The 24,909-nt window shown below is 35.3% G+C and overlaps 5 protein-coding genes across 5 annotated transcripts, besides 7 other annotated features; 4 read left to right on the forward strand and 1 right to left on the reverse strand.

Annotated features, from left to right (window-relative positions):
- Nucleotides 1-2,565: 2,565 nt before the first annotated feature.
- Nucleotides 2,566-2,596: a microsatellite.
- Nucleotides 2,597-3,208: 612 nt separating this feature from the next.
- Nucleotides 3,209-3,251: a microsatellite.
- Nucleotides 3,252-5,733: 2,482 nt separating this feature from the next.
- Nucleotides 5,734-5,848: a microsatellite.
- Nucleotides 5,849-5,933: 85 nt separating this feature from the next.
- Nucleotides 5,934-6,040: a microsatellite.
- Nucleotides 6,041-7,001: 961 nt separating this feature from the next.
- Nucleotides 7,002-7,126: a microsatellite.
- Nucleotides 7,127-11,044: 3,918 nt separating this feature from the next.
- Nucleotides 11,045-11,069: a microsatellite.
- An 853-nt stretch (nt 11,070-11,922) lies between these two features.
- Nucleotides 11,923-13,086, forward strand: ACLA_026840 (SWIRM domain-containing protein; the record flags this gene model as incomplete). The annotated part of the gene is made up of 1 exon (XM_001269387.1): nt 11,923-13,086. One exon carries the CDS (start codon nt 11,923-11,925, stop codon nt 13,084-13,086), a length of 1,164 nt encoding a protein of 387 aa, XP_001269388.1.
- A 1,361-nt stretch (nt 13,087-14,447) lies between these two features.
- ACLA_026850 (CDC50/LEM3 family protein) lies at nt 14,448-15,935 on the forward strand (the record flags this gene model as incomplete). Its single annotated transcript, XM_001269388.1, has 6 exons — nt 14,448-14,547; nt 14,607-14,643; nt 14,708-14,804; nt 14,865-15,570; nt 15,621-15,783; nt 15,836-15,935. The coding sequence occupies 6 exons, from the start codon at nt 14,448-14,450 to the stop codon at nt 15,933-15,935; spliced, it is 1,203 nt and encodes a 400-aa protein (XP_001269389.1).
- Nucleotides 15,936-16,349: 414 nt separating this feature from the next.
- Nucleotides 16,350-17,533, forward strand: ACLA_026860 (zinc metalloprotease; the record flags this gene model as incomplete). The annotated part of the gene is made up of 3 exons (XM_001269389.1): nt 16,350-16,583; nt 16,698-17,348; nt 17,426-17,533. 3 exons carry the CDS (start codon nt 16,350-16,352, stop codon nt 17,531-17,533), a joined length of 993 nt encoding a protein of 330 aa, XP_001269390.1.
- A 439-nt stretch (nt 17,534-17,972) lies between these two features.
- spt16 (chromatin-remodeling protein SPT16) lies at nt 17,973-21,422 on the reverse strand (the record flags this gene model as incomplete). Its single annotated transcript, XM_001269390.1, has 7 exons — nt 17,973-18,461; nt 18,515-19,113; nt 19,194-20,625; nt 20,678-20,830; nt 20,893-21,014; nt 21,075-21,159; nt 21,243-21,422. 7 exons carry the CDS (start codon nt 21,420-21,422, stop codon nt 17,973-17,975), a joined length of 3,060 nt encoding a protein of 1,019 aa, XP_001269391.1.
- Nucleotides 19,144-19,166: a microsatellite.
- Nucleotides 21,423-22,132: 710 nt separating the features above from the next.
- Nucleotides 22,133-23,558, forward strand: ACLA_026880 (putative mitochondrial carrier protein; the record flags this gene model as incomplete). Its single annotated transcript, XM_001269391.1, has 4 exons — nt 22,133-22,317; nt 22,375-22,381; nt 22,494-22,642; nt 22,700-23,558. 4 exons carry the CDS (start codon nt 22,133-22,135, stop codon nt 23,556-23,558), a joined length of 1,200 nt encoding a protein of 399 aa, XP_001269392.1.
- Nucleotides 23,559-24,909: the final 1,351 nt, after the last annotated feature.

The following is a 24,909-nucleotide window of genomic DNA, read 5'->3' on the forward strand; positions in this document are numbered from 1 at the left end:
ATAGTATATCTAAAATTATAAATAGTAAAAAATTAAATACTCTTACTTTATTAAACTTATATTTATCTTAGTAAATACCTACTGCTCTTCTCTATAAGTAACTACTAAAATTAAGCTAAAAGATAGTAGGGTAGTTATATTTAGTAAAGAGTTTTTATTATAGGAGAACTCTCTACTAAGCCCTACTAGAAGAGATAAAAATAAAATAAGATATAGTAACTCTAGGCTAGAGAAGTATTACTTAGTTATTAAAATAAGTCCTAATAAAAAATAATCTCTATAAGATAATATCCTTAAACCTCCCTACTAGAATTACTAGTAATAACTAGCTACCTATAGTAAATAATCCTACTAGGGATCTACTAGAGGATGTAAGATAAGCCTTTATTAGGCTATTTAAGATAGTAGTTTAAGAAGTACTACTTACTAATATTAATATACTTTTCTAGAGTATTTACTAAAAGTAATATAATAAATAAATACTATCTCTAGGATTATAAGAGATAAATTATTATTATAGACTATTACCTATCTTTAAGATCTTAAACCTTACTCCTATCCTAGAGTATAAAGATATATATATAAGAGATACTACCTAAGAATAATAAAAGAGAGTTAAGAAATATTTTAAAGATATCTTACTAATAATAAAGAGAGTTCCCTCTAATCTAGAATATCTTATTATTATTAAATAGAAATTTATAGGATATACTTATAAGAGATAGAAAGTAGATAAAACCTAATTATAGATTAATCCTATACTTATAATTATTAATATAGAAATCTTTTATATATAGCTACTAAGGAACTTTAAGGAATATAATATAAATAATAAAAGATAGAAGAAATATAAAAGCCTTATCTAAGATCTATAATCTATATAGTTATATACTACTATCTTAAGTAAAGCTATAGTATATATCTCTCCCTTAATATATAAAGCTTTCCTTATTTAAAAATTTATTATTAAGAGTTAACTAAAGCCTAGGAAAAGATAGGTAAAGAACTAAATATAATTATAAATATATAATAAAATAGTTAAATACTTCTCTCTCTATAAAAATAGCTTAGCTACTACTTAATAACTTAGAGGTAATCTATAATTAAAACTATAATTTAATTAGTATAATAAAGATTTAATAAATCTAAGTATAATTACTAGCTCTTCCTAGCTAAGGAGAAACTTCTTATAATCTAATAAGAATTTACTAAAGTAGAAACTATAATATTACTAGAATAAAGTATACTTTATATATAATAAAACTAGATATCTCTAACTATACCCTATAAAGATAATAAAAAATAAGAAAGATTAATAAATCTAAAGATACTTATTAATTAAATAGAGAAAGCCTCTAACTATTAAGATATATAATATAATCTCTTTAAAGATAGGAAGAAAGAACTACCTAAAAGAAGAAATCTTTAATTACTATAAGGAATTACTAAAGTATACCTAAATATAATAGGTATTAACTCTATATATTATATAATAGAAGTATAAAATAAAGAATAAATAATTTAGGTTAAGGCCCTTATTAACTATATAGCTAATTATTTATTTATATTATAAATAACTACTAGTTATTTTAGTATAATAAAGCCTCCTTATAGTAAAAGAGAAATATTATTAGTTATATAACTACTAAATAGAGCTATAATAAATACTTATTAATAAGTAAGAATACTAATATAAATTAGATAATAGATTAGTCTTACTAAGTTATAGATTCTAGATATTAATAAGTATAAGATAATCTTAGGTTATAACTAGCTAAAAGTTACTAACCTATAGATTAACTAATAATTAAGTTAAATAATCCTTTAAAATAAGAGAAGAATATACTTTACCTACCCTATTAACCCCTAATATAAGATTAAATATTATAAAGATAACTTAGTATAATAAGTAACTATAAAATAACTAAAGTAGATCTTATAAAAAGAGAAGTTAATAGTATAATTATACCTCCTCTAAACTAGTAAAAAGAAATTAATAATCATAAATTATAATAAATAAATAAAAGATTTTAAGAATATATTCTAAGAAGAACTTAACCTAGGAATATTATCTACTTAAGAAGTAGATTATATTATTAATATTAGTAATACTAAACTAACTAATATAAATACTTACCCCTAATTACTAGACAAGTTTAAGGAAACCTATTACTAAATAGAAGAACTACTATAAAAGAGAGTAATCTAGATCTTAGTAAGCTAGTAGGGTTTATTAATAATATTAGTCCTAAAGCTAAAAGGAAAATAATAAATATATATAAATTACTAAGTACTTAATAAAGTTATTATTAAGAATATTTATCTACTTCTAAGAATTTAGAAGTTAATTAACTAAGTTAGTTAGATAAAGATCTTATTAAAAATTAATCTTCTCTTAGAGTATTAGTAATTATAGATAGTAGATAATTTAATTATTAAGATAGTATTTAATACCTTCTTTAGGAAATATAAGTTCTTTATAATATTATTTAGACTCTATAATATACCTATAATATTCTAGATATATATAAATAGTTAACTATAAGATCTCCTATATATAATAGTATATCTTAATAATATCTTAATATTCTTAATAAGTAAAGAGAAATATAAATAATATATATAAAAAGTTCTTACCTAATTATAGAGGAACTAGCTATTTATAAAAGCCTTAAAGTATAAATTTAATTAATAAGAAATTAAATTCTATAGATATATTATTAAAGGAGGAACTATAAAGCTAATACTAATTAAGATAGAAGCTATTACTTAATAGCTAAAACTAAAAAATATCTATAAAGTATAATAATTTCTTAGACTTATAATATATTATTACTAGTTTATACTAGGATTTATATAAGTTATAGCTACTCTTTATAATCTACTAAAGGAGTTAGATAAAGATCTTTAAAAGAAGAAATTCTATTTAATTACCTAGATAGTAAGATGCTAAGATATCTTTACTAACTTAAAAAAACTAATAATTACTATATTAGTATTAATAATTATAAACCTTAATTAATCTTATTAAATTAAGATTAATACCTTAGAATAGATAGTAGGAATAATTTTAATATAGGAAGATAAGAATTATAAACTTTATCTAATTATATTTAATAAAAGAAAGCTTAGTAATATAGAAAGAAACTACTTAATATAAAAAAGGAGCTACTTATAATAAAAGAAGCTCTTTAGAGATAGGATTACTATATTAATAATAAAAAGATAATAATAATAGTAACTAATTATAAAAGTCTTTAATATCTTATAAATATAACTAAGTATTTAAAGTAGCTTACCTAGTAAGTAAAGGAATTCTAAAGTTATAACTTAGAAATATATTATTAAAAAGATAGTAAAGTAATAGTACTAGATATAATTAGCTAATATCTTAACTTTATAGAAGAAGGACTAAGTAATATTACTAAAAGAACTTTACTTAATATATTAGAAGTATAGGAGGTAGTAGAGATAAGATATTTTAAAAATTTAAATAATCTTATAGAGTATAAATAGTATAATATTATAATAGAATATCTAGAGCTATAGATCTTACTATAGAATAAAAGAAAGTAGGAGCTTATACTAATAATAGCCCTATCTTTTAAACTAAAAAAAAGAGATACTATACCTCTTACTAAATTAAATTATAGGTAGATAATACCTAGAAGGATAATTTATATATTACTAGAAATTAATTTATATCATAGATATTATAGATACCCTATACCTAGAGATTCTATTCTAAAGAGACTTCCTATAAGAAATATATAGAGAATATAGTTATATAGGCTACCTAGTATTACTAAGAGCTATTAGAACTTAAGCCTAGTAGCCTTCTCTATAATATAATATCTAAGCTATAGTTAAGGAATGTCTAAATTATTAAATATTATAAGGGTTAAAGAAATATCTTAAATAGGAATAGTAATACTATATAGTAAAGAAAGGTATCTAGCCTTTTAAATACTAGGGTATTAATCTTATTAGATATCTACTAGTAATATTAAATAGTAATAAATAGATTATTACTACTATTAACTATATAACAGGATGGGTTATTATAAAAGCTATTCTATATATCATAAATAAAATAATAATAAAGTTCCTATATAAAGAGATATTTACTTAGTATAATACCTTTAATAAGATAGTATCTAATAATAATATAAACCTTCTGTTATATATAGTAGAGATCTCTATAAAAATCTTAAAAATAAAATACTATATAATAATACTAAACTATCCCTATATAAATAGAAAGAATAAAAACCTTAATAGACTTCTAGGATAAATACTTATAAAATATTTAATAGGGAAACTAATATAGCTATAGGATAAATATCTTTATCTAATTATATTTATAATATAAATATATACCTATATAAATACTAGTAAAAGCCCCTTCTACCTACTATATAGAATTAAACTAAGATTACTAGGAGATATAAGAGAACCTATAAAAAAAATAATTATAATAAGCTTATAAGAGTAATATATATATAAGTACTAATAAATAAGAAGCTATTAGAATATATAATTAAGAGAGGGATAATCTAAGATTTATAAATAAAAAAAGGTTATCTTAAGAAGGGCTAATAGATCCTTATATAAAATAAGAGTCTTTAGAAGTTTAAGAGTAAGTAGTTTAAGCTATATAAGATGATTAAGATCTATCTTCTTAAAATATATATATTATAGGAACTAGGTAGATATACCTTAAAGAATCTTATTAATAAATAAAGACTAGTAGAAATAAAGATAGAAGATAACCTATAATATCTATAGATATTAATAAGTCTTAATATTAGGCTATAAAAAGTAGGCCTATTAATCTCTAATCTAATTAAAATATAAAAGATACTTAATAAGACTAACCTCCTAATATTATTATATAAAGAACTATCATAGTATATAGCAGAAGGATATAATAGGTAAAAATATTTAGGAGAAAGTTTATAATAAATAGAGGAGGGATTAGGGATATAGTATAAAATAAGTAAGTAAAAAACTTAATATATTAATAAATAAAAATTAGTAAGAAATAGCTATCTTATATAATAATAAATAAAGTTACTAGAGCTATAGAATAATAAAGACTTAACTATTTTAGATAATAAGGACTAGAAGAGAATTTAAAATAATAATTTAAAATTAATATCTTAAAAGAATACTAAAGAGATAGATTTTAAAGAACTATTTATAGTTATAATACTCTCTTATTAAGAGTAAATAGAGTAGTATAAAAGTAATATATTTATATAGATAGATTAGAAAATAATATTATACTAGAATTACTTTTCTAAGAAGAAGAAAAGGAATTATAGACTAGTAGATTTTACTAATTATAAAAAAAAACTAATTATAATAAGATATTCAGAATTATACTAATTAACTAAAGTAATAAATAATTACTAATTAAAAGTCTAAGTTAAACTTTATATTAAGAACCCTATAAGATAAGGCCTTAGCTAACTAGAATAAATTATTATTATTACTAGAAGAAGGTATTAATTCCTCTAGGTAAGCCTTAATATAATAAATAAATACCTAAAGATTCTAAAGAACTATAAAAAGATTATAATAATTACCCTAGTTAATATAACTTACTAGCTAGGGAATATAAACTTTATTAAAAAGATTTTTATAACTAAATAATAATAAAAAAAAATAATATCTAATAGGGCTTCTTATTAGGACTACTAATAAGATACTTACTAAAGTATAAGAAGAAGTTACTATAATAGAACTAACCTAAAAAAGAGAGGGAGTTAACCTAACTAAACTACTCTAAGTAAGAGAGAGAGTTACTAAAGAAGAACTAGCCTAAGGATAAGAGGGAGTTACTATAGTAGAGTAATATCCTTTAGTTAGACTAATTACTACTATTATAGAATATTTTAAGAAAAGATAATACTTCTTAACTAGAGCCTCCTCTACTATAGGAGAAGAGCCTCTACTATAAAAAATACTAGAAGAACCTATCTCTACTATAGGGGAAGAGCCTTTACTATAAGAAATATTAGAAAGACCTACCTCTATAATAGAAGAATTAATATTACCTTCTATATTAGATTATATATACTTATTATTATCTAGAGAATCTTTACTAGTATTATTATCTAACTCCTTACTATAATTACTAGTTACTACTACTAGCTTAGTAGGCTAATTATATAACTTATTACTATAATTAGTAAGGAAACTAAGACTACTAGCTTAAATAATAAGTCTATAAAAGTAAAAAAGATTAGTAACTATAAATAAGAAATATTTACTAAGGAGAATATATACTTATTAAGAGTATTAGAATCCTATATATAAAAGCCTTATATATAGAATAAATATACTAATCTCTAATTACTTTAAGTATAGTTAGCATAGGACCCCTAAAAAAATATAAATCTATTATAACTAGGAGTAGAGATACATCCCCTAAAGGGACCCTTACCTAAAAAATAATTATTATAAGCTAATATATAGTTATAAGATGCACCTCACTACTAGAGAATAATAGCTAATATATAGCCTAAGTAAGTATATTTCTTTATATCTAGCTTCTTCTTCTTATTAAACTTCTAGATAATTAGGTAAATAATATCTATTACCTTTAATATATTTTTATTAGGTCTACTAAGATAAACTTTTACTACTAGTAAGAGGTAATTACTAAAGCTAAAAAAAATATTTACTAAACTTACTAGAAGTAACTATACCATTCTAATAGATAAGATAGCCTTTACCTTTCTTTTATAGAGTACCTATATTTACTAAGTATAAGAAGAATATAGGAGACTAATATATAAAGAAAGAGGATTACTAAAAGAAAATAATAATTAATATAATAAAAAGGAAGATGCTTATAGGGAAGAAAGAAAGAAGAGAAGGAGAAATATAAGAGATAAAAAGAAAATAAGTAAGGTAAAGTAGAGTTACTTAAAATTAAAATAAATAATATATAACCTTACCTTACCTCTACTATAATAACTATACTAGTAACCCTACTTACTAAATAATCTAATACTACCCTCTAAGTAATCTAATACTACTTACTAAGTATAATCTAATACTACTTACTAAGTATAATCTAATGCTACTTACTAAGTATAATCTAATACTACTTACTATGCATAACATCACTCCCTTAGACTACAAATAGCCAGATAACCTACTAAGGATAGGCCTCACCTTAAGTAGGGGAGGATGTGATATTAGTGAATAAATATTATAAGTAGATTAATAATTATTAAGGTTAACTCTAGGTTACTAAGGTTGACCTAAGAAATCTCTATAATATCTATAACTTATCTTTTGGATAGATAGCCAGTAGCTAGGTATAAATAGAAGATCTTACCCCAGGTAAGTGAAGAGGCATTAGCCCAGCCTATTTCTCTTCACCCCTGGTGATACTACCTTACCCTTGGTAATTCCACTATAATAAGTCTTATAAAAATCTAGCTATATAAAAATCCTTCCTTTTATAAGTCTTTTAATAGTCTCTAGAATAAGGGGAAGTAGATAATAATTTTTTAGGATAATATAATTTAGATTATAATAATTAATATATAGCTAGAGAGTATTATCTTTCTTCTTTATAAAAAGAATTAATACTCTTATTATTAACTTTAATTTTTAGATCTATCTCTCTATAAGTATTATCTAAAGATACTTATAAAGTACTATTAATTCTGCTAAAAAAAAAATATAAAGAGATCTAAAGAGTAGTTACTTCTCTTCCTTTAGATCTATCTCTAGATTTATATCTTTATAATATAGTAGTAATTCCTAAGCCTTCTTCTCTAAGAAGACTATATAAAAATTTATAAGCTAGTCTAGTATAGAGTTCTTATTTTTTATTATCTCTTATAGGGTTTCTATAACTTATACTATTATAATTATTATATCTTCTACTTCTATAAACTCTTTTACTAAAACTAAATAAATTTATAGAGCTAACTTTATACTAAAGATTACTTTATCTTCTCTCTAAAGAATTATAAGATTATACTACTTTAATTATAGTATCCCTAAGATAATATAATTTATATCTAGAGATACTACTATAAGCTCTATAAAGAGCTACTCTATTCTATTATTATTTTTAATTAGAATAGTAGCTTTTACTACTTCTTTATTTCTTATTTCTTATAAGATTAATATCTCTATAAAAACTTATTATAATAGGGTATACTAGTTATTTTCCTTAGTTAATATTATAGGGATAAGATTAACTAAGCTTCTATTATTAACTAATACTTATAAGATTAGTCTCTCCCTCTTCTCTTCTATCTAAGCCTAAAGAAATATACTTAAATAAAAGAGTAAGAATCTATAATACTTTTTATTCTATTCTTTAATAATAATAATAATAATTAGTTATTTAGTCTTTATAGGGCCCTCCTACTTAGGCTTACTTAGATAATATCTTATAATATCCTCTTCTTTATTATAATTAAAATAGATCTATAAGATATTAAAGATATAAGACTATAGACCTTACCTCTTTATAAATAATATAATTATAATAGGTCCTATTATCTCTATCTTCTTAATAATAATATAATCTATAAGAGGCTTCCCTAAGTTCCTAAGGCCTTAATAATCTTTATCTTTATATAAGAGATTCTAATAAGTATTCTATTCTATACTTAGGTATAATCTTATAAGTAGAGAGATTATCTCTTTCTTAGATTTTAGGAACTTTAAATATTTATAGACCTTCTACTTAAATACTATAGAGAAGGACTTAAAGAAGAGGTATAATTATACTTTCTTTAAATTCTTTATATTATCTCTAATTTTAATTTATTACTTATATTACCTCTATTAATATATATAGTCTATTTCTCTCTTATAAGGCCTTATCTAAAATATTTATAACTATACTTCCTATTTATAATTCTCTAGATTATCTAGCTATAATTCTAAAAAAATATAAAAGTTTTTTTACTTTTAATTATAAAAGTCCTTAGATATCTTACTCTACTAAATATTAGAGAGAATATAATATAGATAGGCTATTATAATTTTAGTATACTTCTTCTTATTCTAGTTATTAGCTTCTGCAGTAGACTCTTAGCTTATAATAAAGGCTTAGTATATTATATAATTATAAGTTAAGTATCTCTTAGACTTAGGTAAGGATTAGATTTAGATATTAATTTTTTTTATAGATAATAAGAATAATTCCTCTTATTTCTAGCTTTATAAGTACTTTCTAATACCTATACCTAGATTATTATAAAGCTTTTAGATTTCTTATAGAAGCTATAGTTCTTATTATAAATACTCTCTTATAGGGGTTACCCCTATTAACTTTAGGTTTACTAAAATAAAGAAGTCTTATAAACTTAGCTTATTCTTAGAGTCTTTCTCTTTATAGGCTATCTCTTTTCCTACTATTTAACTTTATATAGTTATAGAGGAGGATTTACTAGATAGTTCTAGTCTAACTAATCTCTTTTATAATACTATTTTCCTAATAGACTAGTTTTAAAGGTTAAATAATAAAATATAAGGATCTATAATCTATAAGAATTAGAAACTAATATAAAAGAAGAATATTTATAAATAGATTTAAATATATATATTCTTATTTAAAGAGATTATTACTAAACTCTAAAGTTTAGTAGTTACAGGCAGGGTTTATATCTTTATAGGTTATATAACTATTTATATAACCTCTTATAAGGAGCCTTCTTATTATTAGATTCTTCTGTAAAGGTAGCTTTAATATAATACATAATAGACCTTTGCAATCCTTACAATAACTAGATATCTTATTATTTTAAAGCTTTAGATATACTAAGATAACTTCTATCTCTTATTTAGTTTTTTATATAGGCTTAAACTCCTAATTTAAAGCTTTTATTTTTAGCTAAGTAAGCCTCTTATCTTAAGCTATCTTAGAGTCTAGATATAAAGAGGCTCTTTCTTATTATAAGAGAATATTTTCTATATTATAAAATTACTACTTTTTTTTTACTACTAATATATAATAATAAAATTATCTCTCTTCTTACTTATATACTAGATTTATAGGGCTCTATGCTGCTATCCTAAAAAGATAGAGATTTTATCTATAAATATTCTATTTTTCTAATCTTTAAGTATCTAATCTTTATAGATAAGATAAAAGAGAAGTCTTTTCTACTTTATTTTATTAGTTAGATCTAGCTTTATAGTTATTTTTATTATCTTAAGCTTATGTTTCTTTAGGATATATAAAATAATAAAATAAGAGATACTAACTTTAAATATAAATATTTTAGATAATTTTTTATATCTATTTTAATCCTTTCTTACTAATTTAAGGATAGCCTACTTAGTAGCTCTAGTAATCTCCTTAGGGCAGTCTATATACTTCCTATCTTTTATATATTTAGGGAAGATATATAGTTTAATCTCTAATTTATAGCTATAATCTATAGTCTTTTTAATCTAGTTATAAATTATCTAAGTAGAAAGCTAAAGAGAGCTCCTTACTATTCTGATATTAATACCTATAGTTAGTAAGGTAAGGGCTTAGATATATATAGTATCTAAATAAGTAACATGCATCTTTAGCTTCTTTTTCTGTAGATTTCAGGGTATACAGCACAGAAGCAGGCAGGCAGGCAGCCTACTAAGGTATAAGAATGCTAGCTGGATTCTAACAGACCATAAGGCTAAAAGACCAACATTACCGCGAGTTGCTAGACAACTCGCGGATCCAGACCTATATAGTAGCGCACTGGGTAGCTAAGGCATCTCTCTCTCTTAGAGATCCTTACATAAGGTGGGCTGAATGCTCTGTTAAATCTATTTTGATAGAGAAAAGGGGTTGTGAATAGCTTCAAATTAGTAGAAGTCTAATAGTAAGGAATTGATGAAACTAGAAGAACTAGAGAAGATAGTTAATCAATAGCTCTTCCTATTAAATTTAGTGTATAAGCTATGTAAAACTATTACATTTAATTTTACTAGCAGCCCAGATACTTTTGCACCACACCTCCGTAGTCTGGCATGACCTAGCTTAGTGCTTAAATAGACAGAGTAAGGAACTAATCAATCAATCAATCAATCAACCATGAAGCTTTAAGATTCTAATTCTATATAGTAATATAGTTGAGTGAGTAATGATACTATGTGCACAATGCAATTAATATTAACTATATTAACCACATATACTTATATAAATATACCAGTGAACAGGTAGGGGTGAACAGAAGGTGTAGGCAGATAAAACACTAATTCTAGTACTTTGCTGATCCTTGGTTATCATTCTCCCATGCCTTCTATGGGTACAAGGTCAGCATCCAGCAACACATGACTGTACTGCCACACACCCCCGCATCTTCCTGTCCACTGATGACATTGCCAGGTAGTCAGTGACCTAAAATCCAAGCCATCAATGTGCATTGACTCATTGTTGATTTCTCAGATCAATACCTGGCGCCTAAACAACTCTAGGGAGTTGATTAGGCTGACCATCCCTCCTGGAGAAGAATTCAATCGCCTTAGATCATGAATTTACTCTCCCTGTTTTTGCCTCACACAGCAATGAAAAAACCCCCAAATGCCCCTCTTCCATCAAGCCAGTCATTGGGAATATTACTGATATTGCTTTGAGTCATATCTGTTTCTTGCCACCAGCAACAAAGAAGCAGCTTTGACAAATCATCTCTTCTGTATGTTTTGCCAACATCACTAGTTAATACTTCCATTGACTTCTATCAACACCATCTCATCAACCTTCGTCATCTACTCCCATGTGGATGCATTATACTGTCAGCAGATCATAAACCTCACATCTCTCGAGACCCCTCTATATCATATATCCCAGCTCCCCTTTTCACCTCCCCTCCATTGCTGGATATCAGCATCACCAGTGTAATGAGTTCCCATACCACCCCACTATTGGGCGAAAGTAACAAATCCAATATGAATCGGCTACCATCTGTTTCCAATCTCATGTCCCCTCCTGAATCTAAACCCATGGAAAGCTTCAATACCACTTTGTCATCTCACTCGACATCACAGGACTACACCTCGTTTGGCCATGAGATGAAACTCCCTCCGATCTCCAACGAGCGGAAACGAACACAGTCGGAGATGGACCTACCATCGCCGCCTGTTACTCCATATACTGGAAGTAAGAAAAGGAAGTCGAATACTCCAGATGAAATCGAACAAGACATTGTGCTCGGTCCCTCTAGGGATCCTGTTCTCTTTCCCCGTCTGGAGCCTCTGACGGACCTTGCCACTGACGAGCCATTGTTCGGGCCTATTCTTCCAGGGTCAGCAGAGGCTTTAGTGGAACACCATATCAAATCTCATATGGCGAGATTCGATAACAAGTTGAACAAACCAACGCATGACGAGTATTTTCTGGCTCTTTCTTGCGTGCCCGTTGTGTCAGCTCAATATAACCGTAACCCAGCTGCATGGGCCAAGGAGGAGCGCGAGACGCTAGAGCGACAATTGCTAATGATGAACCGGTTCCAACCAAAAGCATTAGAGGCCAAGTTGAAGCGAATTGCGCCAGCCCCTGTTAAAAGAGTGATTGTTACGCAACCTCACATGCAGCGGGTGCCCCGACCCAAGCGTACTCCGAGGTCCACTTCGCACCAACAGCTGCTTGGATCCTTTGATTCACCTGTGACGACAAGTGCAAGGCCTTCAAGAGGCGCGGGTACAAATCGGGATGACACTGATTATAGTTCCATCAAGGATTTCTCGCCACCATTAGAAACACTTGGTGGCAATGCTAAGGGATTGAAAGCAGACTGGAAAGGACAGATGCTAGATTTGAGCCATGATCCAGATCGGCGTCTGTTGAGCCCATCTGAGCTCAGTCTCGCTTCCACCTTGAGGCTTTCATGCGCCACTTATCTATGCAGCAAGCGTCGCATCTTCGAAGCTCGTGTGAGAGCATTGATCATCGGCAAAGAATTTCGCAAAACAGACGCCCAGCAAGCCTGCAAAATCGACGTCAACAAGGCAAGCAAGCTTTGGACGGCATTTGACCGTGTTGGTTGGTTTGGGCCTGAGCATTTCCAACAATATCTGAAGTTACATGATTCATCAATTGCACCTAGCACCTAGAGCACATTCTTCATATACCTTGCTTTGTTATTCCTAATGAGCGATTACCAGGGTTGCTGCAGGGTCGTTTCCCTCTGCTCGCCATCAATTTCGTTTTCGATTCAGTTTCTTGATCAACAATAGGTGGTTTAGACGCGTTGCTTTTTATGTCTACTCCGGTCCTGTTTTAGCATAGCTGGCCCGTGCTTAACCCACAAGAATGTCAACTTGCTATGGAACACCGAGTAATTATATACAGAGTCGGTACTTGCTACAACGTTATAGAGGTGAAGAAAGGAAAAAAGATCAAACGTACGGCAGAAAGAACATCTATATTCAAACCCACATGATACTCTGAATGATAGTCCAATTGTTATCCACTATCAGTTTTTTCCAGGCCTGCCTTTCGTCAACCCAAATGACTTTGGGTTCCTCATTCATATCTTCAATTCATCGATATATTCGCTCGATACTGCGTTTAAGTCCGTGATTCAATGAATCGCGAACGGCTAATATTGAGTATTAAGCACTATCATTACCGATTTGCTTGATTCTATCTATACCGTGCTTTTGCTCCCTCTAAACAAGTCAGTCGATAATACTCGGCAGCAGAAACATGAAAACACATACTTCTTAGCCTGATCGTATGGTCAATTACCTAGATAAGTACGCGAGAGGATAGATAGACCATTGCTTTGTCCTCCTCCTCCTCCACCACCTCCTCCTCTTCTTCTCTCTCCCCCCACCCACTCACTCCCCCGAGTAAAGAACAGCTACCAAGATACATAGGTACCTCCGGAATAGACCTAATGATTCGAATCACGGAAGGACCTATCAATATAAGAGATATGCATGTATTGGTCATATACCACAAGGACATTTATTTCACATACTCTAACAGTCGTACTAGATTGAATTCTGTCGACGTAGATGAAACACTGTATCCCACTAACTAGAATCCGGATACCTTTTTAGTGTAGCGGTATTACACAGATTTCAGTTCTACGACGAATCCACATAACTGACAGGTATATCTCTGTCGTCTGTCTGCTAGACTCCAGAGTACGTAGTTGCGTACGGAGTATTCAATGAGTAGTTTGTATTTGGTGCGGTCGCTTACTAAGCGGGAAAAGCGCAATATGTTAAAGCATGCATAACTGGACTACTCATGTTACAGTGTTATGCAAGATCCGCGGGATCCATGAGACATAAGGGGACAGAAGTCACAACTTACAACTTGCAACAACCAAAATATTCCGCGCCACTGAGCTGCATACACCTTAAATCAGACCACTTAGATCTGATTTTTTCATCCAGAGTCCCTGCTGCTATCACCCTGAACTTAAATTTATCATTTCATCTTATACCTATTGCAGATAGAAATGTCTCATGCGGAGATGACTCCACCAGGATCGTTCAAGGACCAAGACCATAGAGATGAAATCGACAGCGACAAGAAACCCAAGTCCAGAAGACCTGCCAGTGAGAGTTGTATATCTTAATCAACCAGCTGCTCTTGCTGATACAAATGACACCCACAGATACAGCTTTCAGACAACAACGGCTAAAGGCCTGGCAGTAAGCATCTGGTCTCACTCATATGCCTTCTCATACTTTGGTCAACTAACTTTCAATACTCCAGACCTATCCTCACCCCGAGAAGTGTATTGCCAATTTTTTTCGTCTTTGGAGTGATCTTTGCGCCCATCGGTGGTCTCCTTCTGTGGGCGAGCTCACAAGTATGTCTCAAAAAGCATACTCCTCGCAGGCCAGGCTACTAACTATTGTCTATCGACAAGGTGCAAGAGATTGTCATCGATTATTCAGAATGTGCGGAAAAGGCGCCTTCTTATCCTGTATCAATTGCAGACAGAGTACATTCATCATTCAAGTCATCGAGCGAGCAGTTCACTCCAACATGGGAGCGCCACATATCGAACGGCACTACGATCTGTCGTCTTAGTTTCGAGATTCCTGACACTATTGGACCACCAGTCTTCATGTACTACCGCCTCACCAATTTCTACCAGAATCACCGCCGATACGTCAAGTCTCTTGACATTGATCAGTTGAAAGGTAAAGCCGTTGACAACAAATCCATTGACAGGGGCTCATGTGACCCTCTCAAACTGGATCCTACGGGAAAAGCCTATTATCCATGCGGGCTGATTGCGAATTCCATGTTCAATGACACAATCCATAGCCCTGAGCTGCTCAGTGACTTGAACCCGAAGGTCTATTTCATGACCAATAAGAGCATCGCCTGGGACAGCGACAAAGAACTCATAAAGAAGACGCAATACAAACCATGGGAAGTGGTTCCACCGCCAAATTGGCGTGATCGTTATCCGAACGGTTATGTCGACGGTATCCCTGACCTTCATGAGGACGAAGAATTCATGGTTTGGATGAGAACCGCAGCCCTACCCGCCTTCAGCAAGCTTTCCCGCAGGAATGATACTATGCCTATGGAAGCTGGGTCTTATCGCTTGGATATTGAAGACAGTACGTACTTGTCGAGCGAAATTATAATGATGGCAGCTAATCAAGCTTAGGGTTCCCGGTCAGCGAGTATGGTGGTACGAAGTCGATTCTTATATCCACCAGGACTGTCATTGGTGGACAGAACCCGTTCATGGGGATAGCCTATGTTGTCGTTGGTGGTATTTGTGTTTTACTGGGAGCACTCTTTACACTTGCGCATCTCATTCGACCTAGGTATGGTCATGATTCTTTCTTTGATCAAGCTTTTGAAACTAACTGTGCGTAGGAAACTTGGTGACCACACCTATCTGACTTGGAATAATGAACAAGAAAGCACAGCTGTAGCAACGGGAAGAGATGAAAGATTTGGTTCCCACAATCATTGATCATTGATGAGACTGCGTGACGGATAGATTCCCCAAAGTCCTCCATGTGATGCTGTTATCGCCAATGAGTTCTTCTCAATTACCTTTTCAATTGGGATTTATGCCACCATTTAGCCGAGGAAAATGTAAGTTCGGTGGTTACCGGTGGTTGATATCGAAAAACTATTGACTGTATCAGAACGAGCAAACTATTGATCCCAATATCTTCCCTACTGGCTAGCAGATGGTGTTTATTTGAGTGGACACTATCCATTGCCAGGTTATTCCTGTTTTGACCTACAGCATTCTTGATGATGAACTAAATGCACTACATTCCGGTATCTATTGGCAACATGTCGATGTACTTTATATCCACTGCGGAGGCGGTCAACTCGGTATGAACCTCGCAAGCTTCGCAAGAGACTTACATTCGCCATGCTCTTGTTTTCCTATGCTCATAAAATCCTGCTCGTTACAGGTCTCATGAAACTGTCAAGATTTCAAACGAAAGTATCAGCTCTGCAAGGTCGTGCGTACTGTGCCACAGGTACCGCAGATGCTCTTTTGAGCGCACAGCATCAGAGGTTGAGCGTTCGTGAATCTCAGGCTGACGGTAATGAGGCCACGAAAAGATCGGAACCCATCGAAATAGACACATGGTTCCACATCGTGAGTAGTGAAGCAGATGCGGGATTGGTAACGGACGAAATGGTTTCCCTACAGGTCAGCCTCAATCGGATTATATTTTCTCGTCATATCTACTAGTAGCTAACGTTCCTAAAGCTTTCATATTTGCAAAATGCCTATAAAGACGCCGCAATATCCTATCGCCTGCAGGGTGTCACACGTCAAACAAATGACACATGGGCACGAAACGCTGATGATGCGGCCATGAAGAGTGCTCTCCGTCAAGGAGGATACAGTACGCTTAATATTTACTTCCAAACCAACCTGCAACAATTGCCCCCGCGGCTCTCCCGTGTCAGTGGAAGTCGCGACCAGCGAGCGCGTAAGCTCAATCAAGCGCTCTCAAGTGTACTTGGGTTTTGTACTCTACCGGACCCTAGCATAAATAGCAACAGTTCTCGAGCTAACTATATCCTGGATGGTTGCAATGTGCATGCTAAAACAATGCCTGGTGGCTCCTTAGCACATTACAATCGTGGCGGCACTGCGATACACGAGGTTGGTCACTGGAATGGTCTTCTACATACTTTCGAGGGAGAATCATGCTCCAGTGGTGATCCTGGTGATTACATAGCCGACACACCCCAACAATCTGTGCCTACAGAGGGATGTCCTTCGCAGAAAGATTCGTGTCTTGAAAGCCCTGGCCTGGATGCTATACATAACTTTATGGACTATTCATCGGACGATTGCTATGATTCTTTTACTCCAGACCAAGCAAGGAGAATGCGAAGCATGTGGGCCTCTGTGAGACAGGGAAAATAAGATCTCGCGATCTCTTAACGTTTGCTGTTAGCCTGTCCCTGACCCCTTGGTTTCCTGAGGGGCAACCCCTTTCTGCGCGTGTTTCCGCTCTCGACAATGTGCATACGCGGAAGGTTCAAGCATATCCCATTTCGCATAGCCTGCACTGGTCATGTCTCGGGCTATGAAGAAGATGTATGGAAATTTAATTCAATGAGCCTGGTCAGTTAGAGTCAATTTGTTTCTGGTTTCCAGGTAATGGTGCACTATGACGAGTTATACAAAGACCTACAGATATTCAGTAATCAGATGCTTAGACATTATTGTAGGATAGTAGAGTAAGCGCATGCTTCCACGGCAGATAACCCTCATGACTCACTCTACCACTCTACTGCTTTTAATCTCACCATGACCTCATTTTAGTGATATACGACCGGAAAAGTCCCAACAAGTAGGGACACTGGCAAACAATGGATCAGAGTAACTGGTTGCTTATTGTAATCAACAATATCAGATTCCTCTTTGCGGAGCCCATGATCCATCGCAGTCACTATAAAATAAATGAGCTCTGTCATTGGTGAATGAATGCTAAGATAACACAGCGACTTCGACTTCAAGTAGAACACACTAGCGCTTTCGTTTTTTACTACGCTCTTCCTCATCGAAGCCCATTTCCCTGTCCTTCTCCTTTGCTTTCCGCTCGAGTTCATCCCAATCCTCGCCACTCTCTTCCTCGGCACTAAAATCACTCTCCTCGGCACTAGCATCGTCATCAAATTCGCTGTCATCCTCTGAACTTTCGTCGGCTGCTGCCAGCTCCGACTCGGAAAGTTCAAATGCAGATTCTTCCTCTTCCTCAGATCCGTCTTCCGAGTCTGATTCTGCTGCTAAGAATGACCAGCCTCCATCGGCAAAGAAACCATATGGATCACTCACAACCGTCTTCATGATCGTTGTCCAATTAAGGTTCAAAGGTCCTTCGGTGAAAGCAATGTCGACTGAATCCAGCCAATCCTTCACGCTCTCCAGGGCTTCAACAGGAATGGTATTAACGTGTACTGGTGGCCTGTGGAAGTCCTTGAAAACAAAAACCATATCAAAGTTTTTCAGTCCGAACTACAACCGAGTTAGCGAGTTGTGGAGCTTTCTTCCGGGGGGGGACACTTTACCTGGACTCTTTCAAGATGCGCTATCTCAATCTCATTCAAAGTAATGACCAGGAAAGGAGGCTCAGTCAATTGAACGAGAGCATCAGTCGTTGGCTGAATTAGGACATTCGAGCGGTTGGGGACACCGGTGAAGCCAATCTCCCGGAACGGGATGTCGACATCCACGCCTTCGTCCTTTCCAGCATCGGCGATTTTCTCCGCAAAGGCTTTAAACTCCCTGTCCAAAGCTGCTCTCCGTCGTCTTTCTTCTTGCTCTGCTTCAAACTCCTCTTCATCCCCGTAGCGATGCTTGCGTCTGCGGTTGCCGGTTTCGTCAAATTGCATCTCGGTAGCTTCCCGGTAAAATTGCACATCTCTCGTTTTTCTTTTACCGATCATAATCGGTGTCTTCAGATGGACGTGGATGAGGACTATCAATTCATGGGCACAAGGCTGGAAAAACAGATGCTTGACGTTGCTAAAGAGTACATCGACATGCTCATTCCGAAAGGGTGACATGTACCGAAGACCATTCTGATGTATTTCGACCTCACCAGGAACCCGTTTGCCGTCTAATGGAGGTCGAAGGTAGACGTCAGGTAACTTCACAGGTCGGCGGTCTACTGATGGTCAGTAAAACTTTTTTTTATAAAAAAAAAAAAAAAAAAAAAAACATGCATAGAACAGACAAACGACATACTTCGGATCTCAACAAGCTTGTCTTGCTCAACCACATCTTCCATCTCCTTCTTCTCTTGCTCCCGCCTCAAAGCATTTTTCCTAAGTTCAGTGATATCTTGAGCCACTTGAGCCAGTCGTTCGTTGTCCTTCGACCGAAGGGTTAGATTTCGCAAAAAATGAGCCGATAGATCTTCAAAAGGTTGGTCATCCTTTCTCCCAACCCCTTGGCCGGGGGAAAGGAAGTTGATGCGAAGGTATGCATACTCGCCCTCATCGCTCTTGCTGGCATTCTTGATGGTGTTGATGTGGAACGGAACTGGTCGACCCATCACAGGAACTATTACTGTTGATGCTTTCTGGTCAACATATACCATGAGATCTTTCACTTTCGTCGGAAGTTGATTATCCCGCTTGTACGATTCGAAGCGCTTAAATTTCTTCTGAGCGACGCCGTTATCGTCCCCAGTAGTACCAGCGAATCGATCAAGGCCTTCCTTTGTTTTTTTCGATGCTAACTCCTTTTGGTGCTCACGACGTCGAGCCTCGGCGCCTTCGTTGATCTGGGTTGGTCGTTCAGCTCGAAGTTTTGTTCTTGTGATATTTCTGCTCGCAATGGCGCTACTTTTCGCTTCCTTCTTCTCCTTGACTGGCTTCTGAGGTTCCTCTTCGTCTCCAAAGTAGAACGATACAGAGTCCATGTCAATACCGGCGTCCTTGGTGAATGCGTGCGGCCCATTTTCCCCAACACGGACAGTATCTGTAATGATCATGGAATAAGTCGAGTTTTTCCTCCCTTTCAAATCCGGATCTTCAACATCCGTAAGTCCCACTGTGATGGAAAGAGTCATCCCGCTTTTTAGAGCCCTGTTGTTCTTTCCGTTGAGTACCATGTTGGAATCCCGAAGTTCGATTCCGATACCGGCACCCACGGTTTTGACAAAATGACCCTCAAGTTCAGGCTTCTTTGTCCGGATGAGGTTGAGCGCCTTGTTGTATAGGTCTTTAGCCACCGTACCGTCACGCACCTCCTTCATGACAGCTTCGTGCAGACCGAGTAAAAATGCATAATTCGTTTCTTGAGACTTGCTTGGATCTACCAAGTATGTGCGCGCAATGATTGAACTATACGTCTTATAGCGAATTCCAAACCCAGCTATGATGATGCCTGGTTCAAGACTATTGTTATCAGACACAGCTGTGAGCCTGAGATCATACTTCCCTCCACTTTGAATCACAGGTCCGTAAGCCCAATCAATCTGTTGAGCATCAAATTCGGCTGGCAGCTTCGCCAATTTGTTGAAGAATTTGGCATCATCGATTTTGGCATCAACCCGCGCGGACAAAGCTTTGTGAGTCATTTGCTTTTCTTCGTCAAGCAGGCGCGACATCTCTTCGACAAAGTATTCAGACATCAGGCCGCTGCAAGCTCGCGAAGCCTTTCTAATCGAGACCTGTCTCCAAATTAGCTACAAATGTCGACAGCGAATGAGTCTTTGGACGGACTAATTCATCGGTGTCCTTCACTGCGAAAGCAGCGGATAGGGCGGGTGATATATCAACTTCTTCGACTTCGCCTGATATATTGGCAAAGGCGCGCTTCCAGTCATCCGCGAATGGGCCAGTTGTAGTATCCTTCGGTAACACACCAACTTTTTTCTTTTCATGATTCCGTGATTTTAGCCAGATATTTATCGACCTCTCTGCGGGGGTATACTCACCCCAGCATTTTTGATCACTTCCGTGCATTTCTCGAACGCCTTAAGCTTTTGTTCTGGATCTTTAGTGGTTACCAGAATTTCAACTGGGATCTTGCCCCCTTTCAGCGGCTCAAGGTGTTTGGCTGCAAAATTTGTGGTCTGATTAGATATAATATCTCCAAAGCTCATCCGGCCATTGTTACCTTTCTTTGCAGTTGTCACAACATAAATTGCGTCGATTGTGAGAACGATAAGCGTCGCTGGAAATTCGTAGCCAAGTAACCAGAACTACGGAGCAACCAAGAGCCTATTAGCATATATGCCAGAGCCAGTGATCAAAAAGCAAGGAGCTGAGCAGAAATCAACCATACATGCATCGCATTGTTCTTCTGAAAAGTATTCGCCTCATCTGTCTTTCCCATGAGAATAACGATCGAACTAACACCGCCAAATATTGGGTGGTTCGTTCGCTTGTCTGCTCTCCATGCCGCGTAGAAGCTGGACAATCGGTTGAAAAATGAGTTCCTATCAATCACAATCTCTTCAGCCATGTTGTAATGGCATCAAAGGGAGGTTGTCTTAGGTAGGTAGACACTGTGGGCCCTATGAAATGATTGATGGGACTCTCTTATCAACCTGAAACTATTGCATCAAAGTGATAGAACAGTACTAAGTGAAGAAGGTTGCGGTGTATGATGTACTATGTAGTATGGTGGAGAATTGAAGGGATCTCTGTGAATTGCAGCAACGCGAGCCTGGGATAGATAGCACGCGTTTTCTGTTTGGACTGTTTGCTTAATTTGCCGCTCCACTCATAACTCACAACGATTTTGTACCTCTTATGTACTCCATAGTAGTTGTACCAAATACCAAGTCCCTTAATGTTTACTACTGCTAGGTAGATATACATCCGGCCTTTCCAGCTCAGCTTCCTACTGTATCAGATGGAAAACGAAGTACCTAAAAGCAATGGCGATACTACATGGCATCTCTCTAAATATTGTCTTCCCTCGCTGCTGATGCTCTACACACTCATGCATGCACTACCGACATGACCCACTATTATCTATCATACCTAATCTTCTCCGTAAGCTACGAAAGAATAATCAACTTCGATTTTTCGCTCCATCCAATCTCAAGAGTTTATTTAAATTCGTTCGTCCATTTTTTTCAGCTGTACTCGCTTGACCTCATATATATCTCTAATGGAGATTGAAGTAATAGAGATTTCTTCAAGATGTCATTTGGGAGCCTAATCACTATGAGCAACCAAATAGGCTTTGATGACCTTGATTTTGTTACGGAGATTGGCAAAGCTCCTCGACGAAATCCTCGCAACGATGCAGCGACTGGCGCTTCAGCTGCTGGTGTTCGCGCAGTCAGCGCGCAGATGGTAGCATTTTACTTCAGAGCCCCCATTAAAGCTTTTTTCCGTACTCGAGTTGAGTATGCACTTTCTCCACCATCTCCTGAAAACAAGGACTGTTGACGCATCTCGTCTAGTTACATGGTCCGTATTCAAGCACTTGCTTCTCGGGTTTCTGAATATCAAGACTTTCTTAGTCACCTTCCTCGATGGACGTGTACTAATATCTAAACCTCTCATGTTCAAATTCAAATAGGCATATGCGCGGGCTGTCTATCCTCATTCAACTGGAAAGCGTTGGTCATTACACACCACGACACCAGGCCTGATCGTTCATGCTGTTCGTACCTATGGTTGGCGCTTCATACCCAATCAGATTTTACCCCCGTTGTTGGCAAATGCCGGGTTAGTAGTCTTTCCCAGCTTGTTTTTGGCCATTTTGGATTCTAAATTTGCTGTCAGGATTGGCGCTGTCCTCTACACGTCGTACCTCCAGACCCTCGGTATACTGTATGAACCAATTTCACGTGGTGTCAAGCGTGTATATCCTCCCGCCTCTCCTTTTCATACATTTGCAGCTGGCTGTGCAGCTGGGACAATACAATCGATTGTGGCTGCGCCCCTAGATGCCCTTCAGATTCGACTTCGAGCCAATGATATGCTGCAAGGTCAATATCGAAGCATGTGGCATTATGGGCAGTGCAAATTAAGGGAGATTGGTATTCGCGGTATCTTCACTGGCTGGAGTTTATCGCTTTTGCGTGACTCACTAGGCTATGCCGTATTCTTCTGCTCTTTTGAATACATAAAGTCGCAGGCATATTATTCCTTCATCACAAGATTCTATGGATCCCTGCCCGCTCACCATTTGGACAAATTACAGTCTTCTGATTCAAGTGACCGAGGGGTACCTCTCATCAAACCCCATTACAGCCTAGAGCCGTGTTTTCTCATGTTCGCTGGTGTTGCAGCGTCTATTGCTCAACAAGCCGTGCAGCACCCGTTAGGTGTTGTTCAAGGCATTCACTATGCTCGATTAGAATACCTTGATCATCAGGTCAATCTTCTTTCTTCACAAGGGCGCATGATGCGAGTCTATTATTCCGCTTACCGAGAGACTTCCAAGCGTTGCAGAAAGAAAGCAGCGCGTGCCGGAGGTTGGCGTCGATGGCTGTTCCGTGGGTTTGCTGGAAGTGCCATCCGCCAAGTCCCTAGTACTAGTGCTGGCCTAGTGATATTCGAACTTGTGCGTCGCAAATATGCTAATCCGGCAGACGCAATCTACATCCGAAAAGATGGGTATGATATCCTCCTGACTTGAACAAGCTCTGCTGCCAGATGGCTCCTTATTATCACAACCACTATAAGCCAATTCGTTATGGTACTTAAAAGAAAACTTCTACAAGTCTTCACATGAGAATCCAGTTCAGTTTTCGAACCTAGATCGCACTTTTTCGGCCACTGAAGACGTATCCTTGCATTAGGATTGCTGTGCTGACAAAGTTTGTTGAAACTGAAAACATCTTCATGCTCAAGAAAATGACATGACAAATCAACCATTTGGCCGATGTCGATGTATTGTTTCTGCCATGACGCGAGAATCTGGTAGGCGTTTCCAGATGATGTACGCTCTGGTGTGGGATTTGTCCAGCTGAAGTGATCCTAGATACTAGGTGTTGCAGATTAATACCGGACCTATGGAGTAGATCGTTCATTTCAATTGCAAGCGTCGCTGATCACACTCCTGCTTATACCAAGTTCTTTTTCATGGCTTCCTTAATCTATTCATAAAAAAGTACCGCATTTGCGCGAGCTCTACACCAACTTGAAAACAAAACATGGTAGGTTGGATATGAAGGTTTGTGCAAAGAGGGGGAAGGGGGGAAGAAATCTCTAGGCCTCTGCTTGGGAGTGACCACAGAGTCAAGAAAGTCCCAGTGGACATGTCATCTTCCCAATGACTGTTCATGCCCATGGTGGCTTCTATAACCTCTTGTTGCATATCAAATGGTAGTCTACTGCTACAAAGGTATGTATCAGTCATATACATAGGAGTATATACACAAGTACTAGGTAGGTGAAATTCAATGAACCAATATCCAGAGTACTCTGAATCTGCTCCGTACCTCAGGTAGGTAGGTACGGACTTCCTTTTCAGCCTCAAGTTCTTCACTCACAATTATTAGGAGGTGGGGCATGGGCAGCCTCTACAGTCTACAGCCTACGCATAACGTATCTAGATGGTACCTAGTGAGTGCTAAGTAGTTTACTAGTAGTACTTGACAGATTCAGAAAGTAGGAAGAAGCAGAAGCACGGGACATGCCTTGAGATGTAGCATTGGGGTAGGTTCCTGACATTCAGAATCCCTGTAGGGGTAGACAAGTCGGAGTAGTACGTAGATACTGGATGAACTCTTGAGTCTATAGAGTAGGTAAAAAAGTAAATAACACCTGGTAGGCTGGTAGCCTGGTACTAGCTAGGAGGCGACTACGTAGGACGTAGGTAGGCAGATACATACGGAGTCCCCATGGGAAAAACGGATAGGCTATTACGTAATGGTAAGAGGACTCCGCTTCCCTCCGCACTAAGCCAAGAGCTGGCAAGTATGGGTCCTACAGGAAGTACGTCAATGATGAGCAACAACTACTCTGTAAGTATCGAGTATTGACCG

This window comes from Aspergillus clavatus, genomic scaffold (genome assembly GCF_000002715.2).
Source record: "Aspergillus clavatus NRRL 1 1099423829805 genomic scaffold, whole genome shotgun sequence".
NCBI lineage: Eukaryota > Fungi > Ascomycota > Eurotiomycetes > Eurotiales > Aspergillaceae > Aspergillus > Aspergillus clavatus.